At 45.1% G+C, this 19,663-nt stretch overlaps 1 protein-coding gene across 2 annotated transcripts; it reads right to left on the minus strand.

Annotated features, from left to right (window-relative positions):
* Window positions 1-1,195: 1,195 nt before the first annotated feature.
* LOC111847816 (uncharacterized) lies at window positions 1,196-18,707 on the minus strand. Of its 2 annotated transcripts, none has more exons than XM_023819359.2 (4): window positions 18,627-18,707; window positions 3,353-3,438; window positions 2,489-2,812; window positions 1,196-2,112 (listed from the first exon to the last, which is right to left on the minus strand). In XM_023819359.2, the coding sequence occupies exons 2-4, from the start codon at window positions 3,417-3,419 to the stop codon at window positions 1,754-1,756; spliced, it is 750 nt and encodes a 249-aa protein (XP_023675127.2). In that variant the 5' UTR covers window positions 3,420-3,438; window positions 18,627-18,707; the 3' UTR covers window positions 1,196-1,753. The 2 variants fall into 2 exon arrangements, with proteins under 2 accessions (XP_023675127.2, XP_023675137.2); XM_023819369.2 differs by lacking the exon at window positions 18,627-18,707 and adding an exon at window positions 3,846-6,048.
* Between the last annotated feature and the right edge of the window lie 956 nt (window positions 18,708-19,663).

The following is a 19,663-nucleotide window of genomic DNA, read 5'->3' on the forward strand; positions in this document are numbered from 1 at the left end:
AAGTACCGGGGAAGCGGGATTGCGCGCTTTGGTCCTCGCCAGGGCTCGCCATACACGCACAATTGTGTACATGGCAAGATTCGTCTGAGTCCGTGGAAATTTTTTTGATTGAGAAAAAACTATGTAAGCTATGTTTATAACCGCCATGTCCGTGGTAAAAATTGTGTTTTGATGAAAATGTGCTTACACAGAAATGTTCTGGGGGCAGGATGAAAAATGCTTGGTTCAGAGAGATAACCAATAATATTGTAGAGGAGGTGAGACCAACCAATCAGATGTCTTGGTCCCGCCTCCTCCAAGTGCTTGGCCCCACCTCCTTTAAAGTCTGATTGGTTGTCTCTCTGAACCAATCATTTTTCCTGTTCTCCCCTCAGAACATTATTGCGTAAGAAAAACTCCCACCAGCTCAAAATGTCCATAAGAATTTGCCATGATTTTGACCCTGGCTAGGTAAGGGGGAACTCCCCAATCTTCCCCTGTCACCTGACCCCAGGGACACTTCATGGCTCCTTGCAAGGGGAAGCGCCCAGGCCAGCTGTAGGGACGTGTCAGGATGCAGGTTCTCTCACTGGGGGATGTCTCACCTTGGCGTGAGATGGATTAGTAAGGAAAAGGCGAGATGTTTGCTCCGCTGTGAGCACCATTGTTTATGCAGAAGCATTCACACCGATCAGCACCTCCATGTACGGCTCACTCACAACAGCCTCCCAATCGTGGACAATGCTTTAAGAAGACAATATGTTGAATGGTGTCCAGTTTCCTGTTCCAGCATTCAGATAATCGTATCCAGGAAGGCTTCAGTACACTGACAATCATAACATTCGACTCTGATTCCCTCCGAGCCGTTTAAAAATAATAATGTAATTTATTTCCCCTTCAGAATCATCACCCGCTTCCTGCGAAACAACAGACTGGCTGAGAGTTACGCCTCTTAGTACTGCAAGTAAAGTGTCTTTCACTTAGTTTCTGATGCCCCCAACATCACAGACACCCTATTCTCTTTACTTTGGTGGTTTCCTAATTAGTCTTGTGTTTCCCATAAACACCAGTAAACTGCTGAAAAGTAGTGACTTGCAGTTGCTGGGACTGAATTCCCTTAAATCGTTAGTCTTAGTTTTGAATAAAGCACGTTAAAGTAAGTGTTCCAGTCCTCTCATTCTATTAGTGGTGTGATATTCTGTTTAAAAAAACAGGCTACAACTAAATATGTTTTAATTGTTGATATATGATAAAATCCTGACCACTAGGTGCAGATATACACATACAGAGATCATTGTTATTGAAGGTGCTAGCTTAATTACAGTATGCTACATATGATCACAATAGTGAAAAGATGGCATTAAAGAAAATAAATGTTGCATTTACATTACTGTTTTTTCCTGAAGAATGACTGGAAGACATATACAGCAGTTGTTAAGCTGGCTGTTTGGCGCTAACCACGTCTACACTACACCCACACACCAGCAGCATTATTTTACAGGTGACAAAGTCCATTGAGATAACTTCTTATTGTCTGTACAGTAATTACACACGGGACTTCATTTAAAAAAAAATCTATGAACAAAAAAAAACAAATCCAACAACTCAATTCACAATTTTAAACAGCAATATGACAGAAAACACGAAGAAAGACAGAGGAAATGCCTTTCAAACCACCGGCTTCTGGTCAGCAAGTTTAGTTAATTTTTCATTGTTCGTGTTTCCTCACATGAGGTAGCTAGAGAGGAGCGTCCCTGGCGTGTGCCTGGCAGGACTATGGCACAAGGAGCCTGGTCAGCATTAACCCAAACCCTAGGCTGAAGGTGTGGGCAGCTACAGCTCTGCTGTCAGACCTGTAACTGAGTGAATTCAGCTTAGTTATTGGTTGCCTCACCAGGTAAGCCTTAGAGCTGGGGATCCACAAGGAGCATTCACTCGACGAATGCTCTGTGTGCAGGCTGCTGGACACGTTGAAAGTCCCGTCGTGGTTACGCCTAGTCGTATGCCTGTCCGAGTGCTCCGTCACATTCCTGTCGCCATGGAACCAGTGCACCTCCCCCTCGGGATAAACACCAGAGAAATGGCATGTGGCCCACGACGCAGATAAGTTGAGGTATTTGTTTCTGTAGCAATCTGGAGGCAAAGAAGTGAAACCAGACAGTAAGAAATAGTATATGTTGCATGACATGGTTACAGAGCTAGCCTACTTACACAGGGCACTCACGATTAGTACGTTTTTGTGTAATTTCAGTACTGCACAACACCTAACCCCACCGATACTGCTTATGAAATGAATAAGTCATTTCAGCACCATGTAATAGACCGGCATCCGATCTAAGGTGATTCCCTGCCTTTTGCCTTATGCTCCTGCCCTTAAAGCAAGCTGTACTGGATAAGATACTGTATGGATGGATTTCAGATTCATATGCTACCAATGAAACAACTGGAAAACATCTACAGCTAAGGTTCCACTCATCCTGTAGGGACGTTGATGAACTCAAGAAATCACCTTGTAGCTTAACTTTGGTGGTGGCCTGTTTGAATCCTCGATTGGACTTCAGGCTACACTTGTACGTTCGCTGATGCTCCGGATGAACGTGTCTGAAAGTCAGCGTGAGCCTTTTCTGGGGAATGTACTCGCATTTCATGCTGTGGTTCCCAGAGGAACTCAGATTATTCATGTTGACGACACACAGCTCCGTCTGGCTGGCCACGTCAATCCAAGCCAGCTTATTGACAGAGAGTTCCGCCTGCGAGGAAATGTTGCAGTGCAGTGCCACCCTGGTGTAGCATGGTATCAGCAGGGTCGAGGCTGTCTCTAGATCCACCAGACCTACATGAAGAATGGAGAAACAGCATTAGTACAAGCACTGGCTTTTTGGCTTGACATGGGAATAGTATCTCTCTGTTTTTGTTCACCATTGTTTATCACTGTGCATCTCATTTTAATTGAAATGAACTAGTATGAGTAGATGCATCAAAAAGTGAGACTGACAACAAGACATTTACATACCCATACAAAATCTTACAGATATATAGGAGAGACTAGAGACAACTGCTGAACAAGCTCAGTTGTTCGAAGGGATACAGGATTCCTCCTGCATAAGTCAGACTCCCAAAACACCATGGATGTTTAGCAAGTACTCTACTTTGAAAGGAAAACAATTATTTCATTGTCATTTTTCTGCGTTATAGAAACGAAAATGAAAAAGTTCAAAAACTGTCCACGGTCTCCCCTACTATTGTTGGCAAGTGAACACAAATTGATCTGTTAGAAATTTTAATCTTTTTTTTTTTAGTTAAACATACAGACTTAAGTGATCATGAAACATGTTTTTAACCCATTTCACATTTTGAATGTAGTTGTACTTACTCTTGGCTGCTATTCCGACAGACGTGTGGAGGAGCAGGCAAAAAACTCCAAGAAGGTGAAGTGCCATTTCTGTCTTCTTCCTTAAGCTTTAATACAACGTTAAAGATTAAGTTAAACTCCCCGAAACACCATTGCAGAGTCTGCTTGTTCATTACTGAACATCTACGTATTTATCTGGCACTCTATTTTACAGATTAATGATTACTATGACGGGGATTTTTTCCTGACAACTGATTTCACTTGAAACTAAAAGTAAACAAACCGACAATGAGAAGTAAAAATAAAAGAAAAGATTTCATGTTCAATCAGTATTGGCTGAAGAGTCAATATTGCCTTTTATGCCAACAGCATTGTATGAGTTCAGCTCAGAGAAGGCTAGTTAATAAGTAATCATTATTGCATTCATTTCGTTAAAGCAAAGACATGTACAGGCTAAGCAATGTTTGGCTGGCTGTAAGGTCAGATGAATTTTTGACTGAGCAAATGACTGTACCTCTAAAGCATTGTTAATTTGGCTCTATATCTTGTCACGGTGACGATTCTGGAAAAACTCAAAGGTGACAGTTCTCCACCCTGAAGCTGTGAACTCCATCTCTGTTAACATGGTGCACAGATATAGCCCCATGTGCCTGATCTTAACCGAGATAACCAACCATGACATGTCATAATCATGCCATTATAAACATTTTATTACTACTAGAACAGGAGTGGCTTATCTTATCCAGAAAGGGCCGCAGTGTATGCGGGTTTTCACTGCAACTACCTAATTAGATTACTGATTAGAGGACTGATTGGCTGAAGAATCCTCATACCTGGGTTTGAACAGCCGACCTAAAGGTTACCCCAAAAACAATGTAACCGTTTCTGGTGTAACAGACCTTCCTGAAACAAAACTTCATGTTCCAAGCTGGAAGATTCCCCTCAATATGTTAAAAGGACCTGTCAACATGTTCTCCTCATGACATTTTAAATCAGGCACCATGAGGTCCTCTCTGACCCAGTAAGATAAAGCATATGTTTTACTTCTTGGAACTTCTCTTGTTAAACTATATTTCTTGCTCTATTATTCAACCTGAAGCAGTTAAATGCTGTCTATTCGTCTACAGAACAGCCTTGCAGGATCTGGCACAGGTCTGACACTGAAAATGCAGACAATTCCAGTCTGTAAGCCTGGTTTCCAATGCAAAAAGAAAGGTACTGTATGCATCTGTTAAGATATCAATCACAGATTTTCATTTGTGACACAGGGTGCTGACAGAAAGCTAAAGTACCAGACTGGTGCAATGAAGGCCAGGAGGTCATGTGTGCGGTGTGGAAGTTTGGATGTGACAGGGATCGGGGAGCATTTTGCAGAAAAACTAGCTCCATCCCCATCCCTCCACCAACCAATGGGGTTTCTTCATGCACAGATGACGGCTAACAGCAATGAACTTGAGGAATAGCCTGCTTATGCACACTGACAAGGCTGCTGGGAGATTTAAAGCCCCTCCAATATACACCGAGTAGCTAGATAATCTTCATACTTCACATAGTTCTTCTTCTTGTTCACTAGCTGTAATACCAAAATGGGGGTTTTAATTCAAAGGCCCTGGAAAAGGAGCATAATTCATATCCTTGATTGTGGAGTAACAGTGAAAAAAGTGCTTAAATTCTGCTGAAAGGAAATATTGGTGAAAGACGTCTGGCTTAGTTCTGTAAGGCCACAGGCCTTGCAGGCCCCACCGGTCTGACTTCTGACAAGCCGGCAATGTTCCACCCAATGTCCTAAGGCAAAGGTCCACTGGCTCCAACAAGACTGGACCCAAATCACCCGATCACCTCATCAAAAGGGACACCTCACCCCCACTGGGCGGCCAGAACCCTACAGCCAAATTCCTGTGACAAGACCTGGCTGCGTCAAGACACAGATGCATCCCACACTCACTAACTCACAATAACACAGGAGGCATTATCCCAGAGTAACATTAGGGACACATACACCCATGTTTGAATGGTCACAGTACGATGGGCACAATACTCTCAACCTTAACGCAGTATGTTATCCTATAAGAGAAATATAGAAAATAAGACAAAACCCACCAAAGTGGAGGATCTTGTCACCTGGTGGAACAAAGGAATTCCCACATTCCTCCTAAAGCAATTCGATTGGCTGAGGGTCTGAGAATTGATAAGATCAGCAGTTCTCCAGGACATGCACACAAGATCAAAACAGTCCCTAAAATAATCAATCATAATATTTGTTCAGGAAATTTAGTCTTCAAAGACATTCTGTCACTTGGTTTGGAAACTTAAGGAAGAACTCCAGAGTAGCAAAAGGAGAAACTCTGTAATCAGAGCTCCCACATAGTGCTGTGTGAATCTACATCTGTAATCAGATATTTTCTGCAGTTACTCTATGCCCACTCAGCTGAGGTATGTAATTGTTGTATTGTTTTTGACTTGATGGTATAGTTTAGGAATTTGTGGCCACATGTTAGAATTAGATTTGTAGATTTGGTTTATTTCCGGTCAGAGCCATTTGCCTCGGGTATTTTAGCTTCACTACATGTAACACTCTCTTAACAGTCTCTGACTGAACCCCATTTCTCTGGGACCCGATGTGACTGCCCAAATTGAGTTACGGTTAAAACCGGCTCAGCCTCTGAGGCACGCACACGCTGCGTTACGGAAATACCAGCTTAATCTCAGAGGCGCTCACGCCCTGAGTTACGGAAAACCCCGGCTCAGCCTCTGAGGCGAGCACGCACCGAGTCACGGAAAACCCCGGCTCAGCCTCTGAGGCGAGCACGCACCGAGTCACGGAAAACCCCGGCTCAGCCTCTGAGGCACGCACACATCGAGTGACGGAAAACCCCGGCTCAGCCTCTGAGGCGCGCACGCACTGAGTGACGGAAAACCCCGGCTCAGCCTCTGAGGCGCGCACGCACTGAGTGATGGAAAACCCCGGCTCAGCCTCTGAGGCGCGCACACGTCGAGTCACGGAAAACCCCGGCTCAGCCTCTGAGGCGCTCATAAGCTCAGATACGGCAAGTGTCGGCTGAGCCTCAGGAGTTGTAGGAGTCGTCGGGCCAGAACGGCCATCTAGGCTGACATTGTGTTAAGTTTTAGTGATTTCCCAACCTCTGAACAGAGTCCTACGTAGCAGATCCGAGGATCGCCCAATTGGCCGAGGTGAATCCAGTGTACTCCACCGTCCGGGATTAATGGGAGTTCAGCAATAGAAAGGAAAACCCGGGAGTTTAACAGAAATAACAGAATATGAATCACAGAATAACAGAAATACTAAAACATCATAAAAGGTCTTTAATTAACTTGGAGTCAGAAATTTGGTTTTACATAAAAGGGTAAGTAACTTTACAGGAGCGCTCGGAAGGACCTACACGCATTCCAAGCCTTCGGCTGTCCAATTGTATTCCATCACTGGACCAGTGGACGGTTCCCTACAGTTCATTGGTTATTAGTTCTGTCAGCAGATTTTGCAGTTGCCTTATATTGGGTCAGCTTCCCGCCAGAGTAATACTTCACAGAGTAATTAAAGAGTATATTTCAGTTTGTTGGTTTTATCACAGACAACTGCAGCTCAAAGAGTGGTTAAAGTCTGGGGTGACAAAATAAGACCCTTAAACTTAACATGCAAATGGTTGGGTCTGATTGGAACTGCAATCCAAAATAGTCTGACTTGGGGAAAAAAATAGCATGAGAATATCATTGTTGTTCCTGGCTCGAAAGAGGACACAAGAGAAGCTGAAATAAACTCAAGGCGTACCATGAAGAGGGTGATATCTGGGTGGACTTCCTCCTTTGTGATTCACCTCTCGCTGGTAATAAGTCTCAGCCTACAGAATGTTCACGTTTTCTCTTTCGGCCGTCATTCTTAATAATTAGCAGTGATCTTGATTGGTTGGGCTAGGATTCCACTCATCCAATGAAAGGCAGCCTCAGTGGGCTTTTAGAAGCCTGTCTAGTTAATAGCAGTGTTCTGCTGTAGTGCCATAAGTGCCATGCTACATGCAGCATTCCGAGGGGGAGGGCAGGACGACTTGTGTGTTCAGGTAATCACTGCTGGCTTCGGGGTCGGTTCTTTCGTCAGATTTTCATTTCTTACTGCAAAGTTTTACAGGACACTATAAGAAGTTGGGTGGAGGGGGGGGGGGGCGCTCTTTGATCCCTTCACTTTTCATGGCAGTCGAAAAGCTGAGATGCCCCCCCCAACCCTGACTGGAGGCCACCACGTCAGCTGGAGCTTTAACAACACGTCACCTCCATCAGCAGTCGAGTGACAGGCAGCCGACCCGACGGGAGGCAATTTGAGATCCATCGCTGTGGCCGAGCCGAGAGAGACGGGCAATGGGAAACAGAAACAGGACCCCCCCCCCCCCCATCTGTGCTGAAGTGGGGGAGGTGGATAGCTTGTTTAATCAACCGGGTGGTACTGTAGACCAGTGTTTCTCAACCCAGCCCTCGGGGGCAGGGGAGAGAGCTGGAAGGGAACAAAAATGCAGATTGTCTGGAGGTCCCTGAAGACCAGTTTAAGAAACACTGCTGTAGACCACCACATCAGACCACCACATCAGACCACCACATCAGACGTCACATCCTCACGCAGGCAGCCACCACTCTGGGGCTTTTTTCTTTCTTTTTTTAACCCCTGTCGTGTTCGGCAGTTTAGCAAGCAGGATGTTAGTCTGGGTGCTTTATTGTGACAACACTTTTATTTTGCCAAGTGGAGCTTCGGATTAAGCTCCTCTCGTTACTTGAGACATACTCTTTATTCGCCGTTTTAGATTATTGCGGCATTAAGCCGGGGCCGACAGGGAAAGTTAACTGAGATAGGAGAGATAAAGAGAGGAGGGAGAGAAAGAGTAGAGGGAAAAAGAGAGAAGGAGAAGAGAGACAGAAGAAAGAAGAAGAAGAAAAAAAAGGGGGGGTCAGATAGAAAGAGAAAAACAGAGAAAGAAAAATACTACATGACAACTTAAGAAAAAGTGGAGCAAATGGAAAGAGTAACAAAAGGAAGCTTCTGCATCTTAGTGCTGGACATTGTATCATCACACCAGCTGCTGTATCTGAAAAACAAGATCCAGGTGCATAAAAAGTATACAGACAAAGAAACCAATGGTACCATTATGATAGAGAATAAGCTTGTGCCAGTATCTGCTTCTGGAATGAAATACATTAATACCAAAGAAAAAAATACATAAGCAGACCAACAGGAACACGGTCTGGATATCGCCGCACCAGCATCTGCATCTGAGAAGAAAGGATGGAGGCCACACACACACACACACACACACACACACACACACACACACACACACAGACACACACACACACAGACACACACACACACACACACACACACACACACACAGACACACACACACACACACACACACAGACACACACATCCAGACAAGGAGGAGAGAGAGGGATAAAATAGGGCAAGAAGGCCCTGAGCTATCTTGTATGTGTGTGTGTTTGTGTGCTGTGAGTGTATGTATGAGTGTGTGTGTGTGTGCTGTGAGTGTATGTATGAGTGTGTGTATGTTTGTGTGCTGTGAGTGTATGTATGAGTGTGCAGGTTAACATGGAATGATTCCCAATGAGTGTGCGAGACCACAACAACGTCGCCCCGGGCCCCCCAGACGGCCAGGAGAGCCCCGAGTGATCATGGACCCAGCTGCCCCACAGCGGCCTGGCACCCAGGCCTCCTGCCACCGGAGGGCTGCGTGTCCGCCCAAGGAGGCAGAGGGGGGAGGCACCGGGCGCCCCCCACCGGCAAGCACGAGCCAGGAGCCCCACGGCCACAGGCGGCAGCACGCCGGTTCCCCCCTGGGGGATGGCCGCGCAGGCACGGATAGAGCCTGGAGCCCGGTCCACCCGCGCACCCCGCGGGGGCCCCGCCAACCCCAGGGAGACCTGCACCCCCCTAGAACCCCACCTGATGGACCAGGGGGACGCCCTGAGAGTCACCAGGCACCCCCACCCCTGGCTACCCCGGCCCTCCCTCCCCCAAGCCCAGACCCCCTCCCCAACCCTCCCTCCCCAATCCCCGCACCCTCCCTCCCCCAAATCCCCTCACTACCGCCCCCGCACCGCCCCATCTTCCACGTGCTCCCCCGTTCCAGGACAAACATACAGACACACAGATCCATGCATACACACACACACACACACACTCAGACACACTCTCAGTCACTCCTGCTCGTATTTGCCCTGGACTTGCCCAGTGGGGGCCCCAGAGGATGTTCCCCACCCCCCCAAATCGTAGGCGAGAGGGCACCCCGCCGGAGACCAGTAGCACCCCATAGATGCAGCTTCCCCCCACCGAGCCCCCCCGCCGCCCCCGCCACACCCAGGACCCCCCACCCCGTCTGCCCCCATCCACCTTGTGTACATGTCTGTGATGGTGTACATGTCTGTGAACTAAGGTGTCGTTAAAATATGGGGCAACATATGGGGAAAGGACACCCACTGCCCCCCCCAAGCCCTAAGTGTCTAAAGTGGAGTTAAAATAGAGGGGAATTGAGCTGCGCAGTCCAGCTGTGGGCAGCCGAAGCAGCCGACCCAGGACCTGCACAGCTCCCCTCGCCCTCCAAGGCCCTATGTGAAAGAGTGGTGTGACATGGATGTATGTCTAAAGTGCAGTTAAAATAATGAGGGGGGGGGAGGTGAGTGGCTAATCACCCCCCCCCCCCCCTTCCCTCTGTGTGGTGCGGTGTGATGTCTTGGTGTGGTGTCTAACGTGTAATTAAAAGAGATGGGGGGTGAATAACTGATCACCCCCCATTACCTATGTGTGGTGTAGGTGGATGCGGGCTGGGGGGGGGGGGCGTGGGGTGATAGGTGATAGCGCCGCAGGGGCTTTTGCTCAATCTAGTCTGGGCACCACTTTACAATAAGGCTCCCTTTTGCCACTTTGTAAATGGTAGTAACTCATTAATAAAAAGAAAACTGTGTTATATATAAAACTGTCGATTAATAATTTACAAAGTGTTACAACCTAAGTGATAACCAGATTATAAACCACTCATAAACCCTTTATATGGGTAGCCTTACTGTAAAGCGGCACTCTAGTCTTTAAAGTCAGTCCCTCAGAGTCCGAGGTTCACTGATTAAGCAGAACAAGAGCGACACAGCAGCTACTTTCACGAGTGAAAAACAGTATCCATGGAATCTCACCCCAGAACTGCGCATATATGCAGAATAAGTCACTAACACATGCATACTGTTGTTGGATTGAAGAGAATGCATGTTAATGAATATGTCTGCGCTTTAGCATTGCAATGTTTGCATACAGTACATGACTGCAGCTTTTCTCAGATGCAACACAACCAAAGTCTTTCAGCTGGACCATGGCATGAAGACTAGTATTCGATGTACCTGTTTTGGCTGAATTCTCTACTGATCCATAGTTATTGTATGTCTGGTATTTTATGCCTCTTGATTTTGCACCCCCCCCAAAAAAACGACAGAATAATTAGAAATAAAGATTTTCTGTGCGCTGTCTGTGCCCCATATCAGAGCAGACACAAAGCGACTGACACCTTACGATGCCCCCCCTGTACATAACACTCCCACCTTCGTTTTCAGCTTATGAGATCAGGCCCCGAAATCTTCAGCATTCATGACTTATACACATAAAAACAGACGGGCCTGCGGCGATGAATGTCCTACTGATGCGTGTCACCTGCCAATCACAAGAAGACGGACGATTTGCCTGCCTTTTCCCCCTGGCTGAGTTGCAGGCTCCTGACGACGACAGTGACTCTGTCATGTGTTTAGCATTCAATCTCCGCAAGTCGCTGCGTGGGAAGAGTGGCCTGTGTGTTTCCGGAGATTACAACTGTCAGCTCCCATTAGAGTGTCTGCCCTCTGTCTGTTCCACAATGGTTCGGAACAGTCTGATAACTAGACAGGATTAGGAGGAAAACTTTTATCACTCCACTGTCTCCATGGAAAACCTTTTTCTCGAGCCCTCGACTTAAGCTGACATCACCCTCTAATTAAAAGTCCCAGTATCCATAACTCTGCCTGAAATGTAGCTATAAATTTCTTTTGATCCCCTTCAAATACTCAAGAACATTGGGACTTATTCAGTTGCACCTTCCTCACTTGAATATACATCTGCAAATTAAAGTCTATAATGAAAAGTCTTAATCACCAGGGACACCAGGAATAATCAAGAGAAAATGAGCAGAATCACACTTGATTAGAATTTATACCATCACAAGATTCTAACCCTAATAAAGCTTTGTTATCTCTGGACCTGGTAAATCTGTACGGTAAATTTATGCGGTTCACACCATATAAATCACCTGACTGAAGTGTCTAGACACCTTTGATAGAGAGGAGGGGGTGGAGGAGAGCTGGACCCCTTATAGTGTCCGTTGTCACTTGAATCCAGGAGGAGGGAAGACTGTAATTCCAAGGGGCAGCGAAACAGATTTACGAGGTATCTGCTGCCTCCAAGCGCTTCTTCATAGAGAGGGAAATTCATCCCGGCGTGCTGTATAAAGAAAGTGGCTGCGGTGGGATTGCTCGCAGGCTGCTTATTTAAAGCAAACGTGTTTGCTTCGGTTTTATTTTAAAGTCGGGGCGTCGCCACCGCGCTTTAACGCTGCCTTCTGCGGCTGTTTCTACATGCGTTTTTACACGCCATTATTTATCTGAGCGCCACCGATACTCGCTACGAGTAAAATCTGAACAGAAGCGAACATTGACATATTAAAAACGGTACAGAACATGATACGCAATTTAGCGTGCAGCTTATGGTTTTAAATATAAAGCTCGGCTGACGGCGAAGGCGCAGCGTGTACTGTAGCATTGTATTTAGTGTATATTTATCTTTTAATTTCCTCCCTCCTGATTGAATCTGTATCCTACAGGAAGAAAAGTGAACACCTTTGGCAAACTGTCAGGAAGGAGCGGGGAGGTCAGCAGACAGTTAGGGGGCAGTTAGCTACTGCTAAAAATTCAGTGGGGCATTAATCTCACAAATGGAACCATTTCTTTTGGCAGGCAGTCAGAGTAAGCTTAGGTGTAAAAAGTAAGAGCATTAAACTTAGTCAGCTAGGCAGGCACCTTATGTTGTTGACAGTGGACCCACATTGTGCGCTGTAAAAATCATCTCATGTTTACCACGTAGACTGTATACTGGATGGGCGGTTTGGAAGATGGATAGTTGGGTTATATTTGCACTGTATGTCCCCTCACCCAGACGATACAGTTCAGCAGATGTCTGCTTTCTGTCAGATGCTAATTCCAGTTCGTTGACTCGCATCCGCGACGGTGTCTTAATTTCAGATAGCGACATGCTATCAGCATTGCTGCAAATGCTACAGGGAACCAGGAAGAGTCTCGCCTCCCGTTTATCAATTCCCAGCCATCTCTCTTGCGGTGCTGCGCCTGACATACATGGCCATCGCTAGACAGAAGGGCATTTTGGGTGACTGGCTCCTCGAGTCTGCTTGTCGTAAAGGTGCTTGTAATGGTGGATTAGCGCTGTGGGTTTTGTGTACTGTGGTAAGTCCACTTTCCTTGTTCCTGAACTTGGAAAAATGGGTCAACAGGTTTAGGAGAGTGTAAGTGACATCAGTTGCATCCACACTCTGTGAAACTTGTCTGTATCATTCTGGCTCTGTCCTTTATCGCCTTCATGTTCTCGGAATGTCACCTGTGCCAGTATTTCCTGGCCGAGCTTGTGAGCCTTGTGTTGATCTTCGGCCCCCTGGTGGTCAAGTGTGCACTTGAATAGTCGTATTTCATATGGAGTTATGCATGGATATGGAGTCATAGAGGATCAGAGTACAGGACTAATCACACACGGAATGCAACTAAGTAAATATCACACTGCTATGGAAGCAAGTGTAGCCTGGGGGCATGAGCGGATTCAGGGAGGCTCTGGGGGCTTGTTGAGAAGGTTGTTGGCTCAAATCCCATACTTGACAGAGTAATCGTATCACTGTTGGGCCCTTGAGGAAGACCCTTAACTCCAAAACTAGCTCTGGGGCAGCAGAAAAATAGCTCCGTTCTCACCTGTGGATGTGTCTCTGTCTCATAAGTGAGCAGAACAGGATATGCGAAGCCTAGCAATTCCCATGTATCTGTGCTTCTACTTTCGGCTGAGAGAAGTATATTGTTTGTATTACTGCGAGTCTTCTGTCGCCAAGTGCAGTTCATTTTTACCTCCTTTCCCAAACAAGCTATGCTGCTGATGACACAGAACCTTTTGTCTGGTTTCCAAAGCACACATTAAATGAAAAAATAATAAGGCACACAGCTGAAGGCTTGGATCTCTGCTCTGGGAGGAAGCTCTAATCTTATCCTCTCTCTCACGGTCGCTCCATGGTAGATCTCTTGTACTAAAAATCTCATTGCGTGTCAACTTTGAGAACGAACCAGGGATCAAACAGAGCATATTAGGCGCTATGTGACATTATGTGACATTGTCAGGGCTCTCAAGTGTCACACATTGACCGTGAGACACACGCATTTCAACCAGTTCACACGCTCACTTGCCACACCTTGTGTTTCTCACGCTGAGAAGGGATACTGCCCAGCAAGGTGTCCCGTTATATAGAATTAATGGAAGATGCCCTGGCATACGGAGTGGAGTTTTCTGCTGAGTTCATAGCTGTCCTGTGTTCTACAGAGTTAATAGCCACGTACCAGCCAATCAGAAAATAGTATTTGCTGTTTCTGGGTAAATTACAAAATAAATTACACGCGATCCCGCTGCAAGCACATTGTTAGCCACCTTCCAGCCAATTAGAAAATAGCATTTGTGGTTTCTGGGTAAATTCCAAAATAAGTTACATATGATCCCGCTGCGAGCACATTATTACATGGATTAGCACACACACAGCGTGCAGACGAGAGATGAGACACATACTCTGCCCCTAAAAGATCTCTCTCCAAACTTTCGACAAAACTTGAGAGCCTTGCATTGTGTTGGTTTGTACTTATCTGAGTTATTTCACTGTAGCTAGTACACGACAATAATGATTGATAGATGAAAGCACAGAGATTGACCAAAATCAAGAGGGCGTTGCATAGCAGGTGGGTTGCATAGCTTGTTATTGAAGATCTGCCTTGTTTGTTGAAAGAACCCTCTGTAAGGTTTTGATGTAAGCCTCAGAATTAAACACCCCTATTCTTCATGGCAACCGAGGGCCATCGGAGCTTTCTGACCCCAGGCACTTAATGACATCGCTTCATAAAAGATCGATTATTATGAAAGCTAAGGAGAGAGGTGCTCCTGTGTAAGCCGCTGCTGGCAAGTCATCAGCATCAGAGGCAGAATTAACATTCAAACAGGACCTGCTGTAAGCAGTGAGCTCTTGATTTGCTTTGGCTTTTAACTAGATTGCGAAGAGCACATATTCAATTAATGTTCTTTGGTAGTTGGGATTTTAGGGTTTGGAGTAAGCAGGGGCGAATCAATGTTTTTAAAAGTGTGTGTGTCTGTTTTGGGGGGGGGGGCTCTAGGAGAGGGAGGTGAGTAAATTCCCCTTGAAAACAATGACCAAACCATAATTAACTTCCTGCATTCCTACATTTCCTTTACATCAGTGCAATGTAAATTATATCATGTAAATTACGTGGTGTTATACCATAACACACTAAATTCATCTTTATGTCGTACTATTAAGTATTGTGAGTAGCATCACTTAAAAAGCCAGTCTGATGATCGGCTTTGGTTGGCTGGACGTCAGCTCAGTGTGTGTGTGCTTTCAGATGTAGAACAGAACTGATACAGAACTCCTACTAAGGGGTAGCTTGTTTTTTACAGGAATTTCGTTTTGTTATATCCACCAAAAAAGTGGGGGGGGGGCATAGAATCATGTTTTAGTGAAAGTGGGGGTGTAATATAATTTCCCTTCCACCCCCCTTGCAACGCCCATGGAAAACAGAATAAGCACATTCTTTATATTAGAAGAAATTATCATGTTGGTGTGCGTTCCAGACATACCAAGAACCAATCAAGCACTCCTCTGGCAACTCCACAGTCATGGGTCAGTGTCTCCACATCTCTCTCAGTGGCTCCACGTTTCAGTGCCTTGTTTCTTTGCGATTCTGGTGGCTTTTCCTGATAAGGCTCTGTTTGCATTATATTTAACCATCAGAGGTGCAATTCAGACCCGGTGAGGCAGATTTCAAAAACGTGTTCAGCCGTTTGGAAATCTATGATAAAACTGTTACTTATGGAAATTATATTTTGGCCTCTGCTGATATACAGGCAGTTTATTTTGAGGACAACGCTCTACTTGTTTGTAATTCAGAGTTGAGTTTGAAGTTAAGCATGAGACAGATTAAATGGCCTTGGATTCTTGATCAGCGGGACGGCAGTCACAGTCCACCACGGTGAGACGTTCTCAAAAAGCCCCCTTCAGCTAGACCCCCCCCAAAACATAAACACTCACGTAGGATTCTAAAATCCCATGCATTGCCATGACAACAGCACCTGGAGTTATCAATCTTGGCTCATTATACCGCGAGGCAGTTCATCCGCGCTCTGTTCTATGTAGCCCATTTACCGTCTCTCCATCCTCCGCTTGCACACATTGATTTATGGTACGCAAGCTCCATGAAATCACTCAGGTGTCAGCTCTGATTTATTTCCCATTCTATGCTGGTTGAATGGGTGGGGCCACAGTCTTCTTAATACCTGTGTCTTAATCCTGGGCATGGGGGAGTTTGACACTATGTGCTTTCAAGCAGGAAGGCCAGGGTCTACAGCCATTGTAAACTCAAGAGAATTATCTCTCTATCTATCTATCTATCTATCTATCTATCTATCTATCTATCTATCTATCTATCTATCTATGCATTTATTTATTTATTTTTCAGAGCTGTTGGCAAACTGTTTCAGAGCCAAGGAGTCAAGACAAGAGGGCAATGAATCAAATGCCTCATCTTTGTTAACCAGAGGTAGGAATCAGTTACGCAATGAAGGCCTGCCCTCTGTTTTTTCCAATGAAGATGTCTGTAAGAAAATGGAAAAAGCTGGAGCCAAGGTTTCAACTATGACATCATTGACCGAAATGTCTTCTGCGACAGTCATGAATTGGACTGTGTCTATTAACTTTTAGTCTATAAGTGTTTCTTTCACCCCAACTTACGTTGCTGCTAATGTAACCGCTGCAGCCTTACATTTCTGCTTCTGAAATGTATCTCAGCAGGCCTTCAAACAGCTCAAAGTAACTCAGGAACATCTACAAGACCTACTGATATTCTCCTCTTACTGAGGCTGCACTTCTGTTCCCTGTAGATGATGTATTTCCAATCATTTCTCGCACACAGCCCTGGCCGCGTGTGTATGATGCATTATATACTCTGACACGTCTATGTGAACAAAATATGTTGCCTGATGGCACTATGTTTCAACAAGGGCAGCCGAACTTTACGGCCTGCTTGTGCATCCATCTATTTTACATACCTTTTATTAAATAGAGGGTAGCGGGGAGCCTGGAGTCTATTCCAGGTAACACAGAGTACAAAGCACAGGTACACCTGGACAGGATCTAGCTTTGTGTGCTCATAATAGATATTCATTTCCATAACAAAATTATTGACATCTACAGCAACAGGAGATTGACAGTGCCAGTCTAGGATAGTTATAAATTCTAGGTACTTGCTGTGGATGTACAGTAAGTACCGTGGGAAAATATACACAAAAGTTCTCAGCGTAAATGCGTGTGCTGTTACATTTCAATTTTGGATTCTTCTAAAGTGCTTTCACAGCTTTCAAAAGATGTGGAATTGTTCTCAGTTCTTCTCATAAGGCTGGTTAATAAACAGCCTCTATACTATTAGGATCTGCGATGCTTCTAATCTAATTTTCCCCCCCACAATGACATCCATGCATCCTTTATTGATGTTTTTAAAGACATCCTGTCTGATCATTGAAGGCACTTAGGGAAAGAGGTTTCAAGCTGTGCCATTAGTTATCTTTGTTGTAGGTCACCCACACAAATCCCATGTGCACCACTGAGTGATCTGATAGCTGTAGACCAAGCATTTTAACTCTATAAATCACCCGCACGAGAACTGGCCACCGTCTCACCTTGTACTGCTCCCATCCTATAACCTGTGCAGCCCCTGGAAACGAGCTGCTAACGGACCTGGGGGGCGGACGGCTTGCTCCAGATGGACGCTATCTTACTCAGATTAATATGCCATCTGTATAACTTTTGCCCACAGTGACACACCAGTTACTGGATGGAGGAGAGTAGATGGTGGCAGCAGATTCAAGGGTGCCCCATTGAAAGCCGATAGTCACCCAACCGGGTCGAGTGTAAAAAGCGGCAGTGTTTACCGTCACTCAAACCGTACGTTCGTGTGCGGCCTTGATAGCCACATGCATACACATACACATACTAACGAGCCAGCTAACTATGATCTTCTGACTCAACATCACAACTAATGCTAACTTTATATGCAACTGTGACCCCATCACATGCCGGCAGCACCATGAACATCAAAGAAGATTCTAAGCATAAGCTGACCAGCCCCAAAGTGAGTTTTGACGTGGGGCCCTAGAAACAACAAAACCTGCCTCTGACTGAACGGTGCAGTGAGATCACTGGGCAGATCACACTGGAAGACTGAGCTAAAGATCAGCAGTGAATGGCTTACACTGCACTGTAGTGCTTATCCAGTCCCAGGTGGTGCCTGTTCTTACAGAGGATTGTACAACAAGTGTTTTTAATACTCTCATGCTGAATGTCACTGTGACACATTCAGAAGCCTTGTATTGTTAAAGCACAATTATTGGATTTTTGCGGATGGCATATTTTAAGCCCCATTCCTCCATCCCCAAATTTCTGAGCCCTGAGCAGATCTCTGCTGAGAGTAAGCAGTTTGGCTCATGCTGTGGTTCAGTGCTCCTGTTTATGATTTTTCTACCTACTGTTTTGTTCTTATCTTACATAATAAACTCTCTGAATGACGGTAACCCTTGTCCTGACTGCTGTTTCCCTTCCCTTTCCTTCACTCAGTTCCCAGTGCCGACGTATCAATTCAGAGCCTTCAGCCGCAGTCTCTGAGGCTTGTCCGTCACCCAGAAAAATGTTTTAATGGTCAGAGATTAGCTAAGAAGCTAAGACAATTAGTATCAACCATATCTCTGCAGTAATCAACTCCAACCATCAAAGACCCACTACAAGTGATTAAGAACAAGGAAATCGGAAGTAATAAAGCAGAGTGAAATCTCATAATCTGGTTACAGCTTGTAGAAACATCCAAGAGGCATAGCAAGAAGAATACTTACAGTGGGACCTGGAGGTGTCCTGGACGCCTTTGCAGTGAGTTTATCCATGCAGATGTTGGCTCTGCACTCGGCTGAGGTTTGGGGGGGGGGGGGGGGTGGATAGTGGGGCTTTGGCAAGTCCATGGACAAATAGGAAAAAAGGAAGATCCCTGCTGAGGATTGCAGTGAGGAAGTTCCACACTGTGTACAATACGTGTCTATTGTGCTTTACTTCCTGCTTCCTGATCTTTATAGTAGGATTCAGCTTTCATGTAAATATTCCACCAAAAGGAAAAGTGTTTCTGTGTGTGAAATCAGCACACAGCTTTGATATTGTTATTGCCCCAAAGTCTGCAATTACTGTTATTGGCAGCTGCAATTAATTCTGAGCGTCACTCCTGACTTCAGCTGAGCATAGAAGCCACTGTTCATTTACCTGATTTATTCTCAGATTGCCAAAATGATGGTATAATTTTCAGTAGTGTCACTCCCACCAGCCTAGATTAATCTAATCAGGTCTTTTCTATGCATGAATGTTGTGTTTGCGGTTCATAATGCCTTATAGTCAGAGCAGCCATAATAAATCTCATCATCACGTCATGCATGATCACTAAATGTTGTTTATATATTTACCATAACGTATACTTTGTGATTTAAGTAGAAATCTGCAGTGCATAAAAGAAAAATGAATATGAGTAATCATATTCACTTCTTCATGTCGTATACAGTGTGTGTGTGTGTGTGTGCATGTGTGCGTGTGTGTGTGTATATATATACATATATATATATTTTTTTCAATTAGATTTAACCCTTTGTTTTATGCTGGACTGACAATATAAGAAATCTTTCCACAATAAACACTTTAGGAGCTGCTGAGGTAAACTGTATCTGACTTTTTTGCAAGATGCCTTACGGTGCAAGTAATTCTGCATTCCCTCCCTGCATCGAAGAAAAACGCAAAAGCCCAAAAAATAAAACTCATCAAATAAATAATCTTAATATTGTTTCAGAAGTTTCCTGGGATTTGGGATGCATAGCTTGCGGGTATAACTGGTGTC

This window comes from Paramormyrops kingsleyae, chromosome 5, assembly GCF_048594095.1.
Source record: "Paramormyrops kingsleyae isolate MSU_618 chromosome 5, PKINGS_0.4, whole genome shotgun sequence".
Taxonomy (NCBI): domain Eukaryota; kingdom Metazoa; phylum Chordata; class Actinopteri; order Osteoglossiformes; family Mormyridae; genus Paramormyrops; species Paramormyrops kingsleyae.

Coding starts and splice junctions, on each gene's coding strand:
- LOC111847816 (XM_023819359.2), bottom strand. CDS start 3,419: ATGGCACTTCACCTTCTTGGAGTTTTTTGCCTGCTCCTCCACACGTCT. Junction 2,813..3,352: donor TGTCGGAATAGCAGCCAAGA/GTAAGTACAACT, acceptor TTCTTCATGTAG/GTCTGGTGGATCTAGAGACA. Junction 2,113..2,488: donor CACCAAAGTTAAGCTACAAG/GTGATTTCTTGA, acceptor CTTTGCCTCCAG/ATTGCTACAGAAACAAATAC.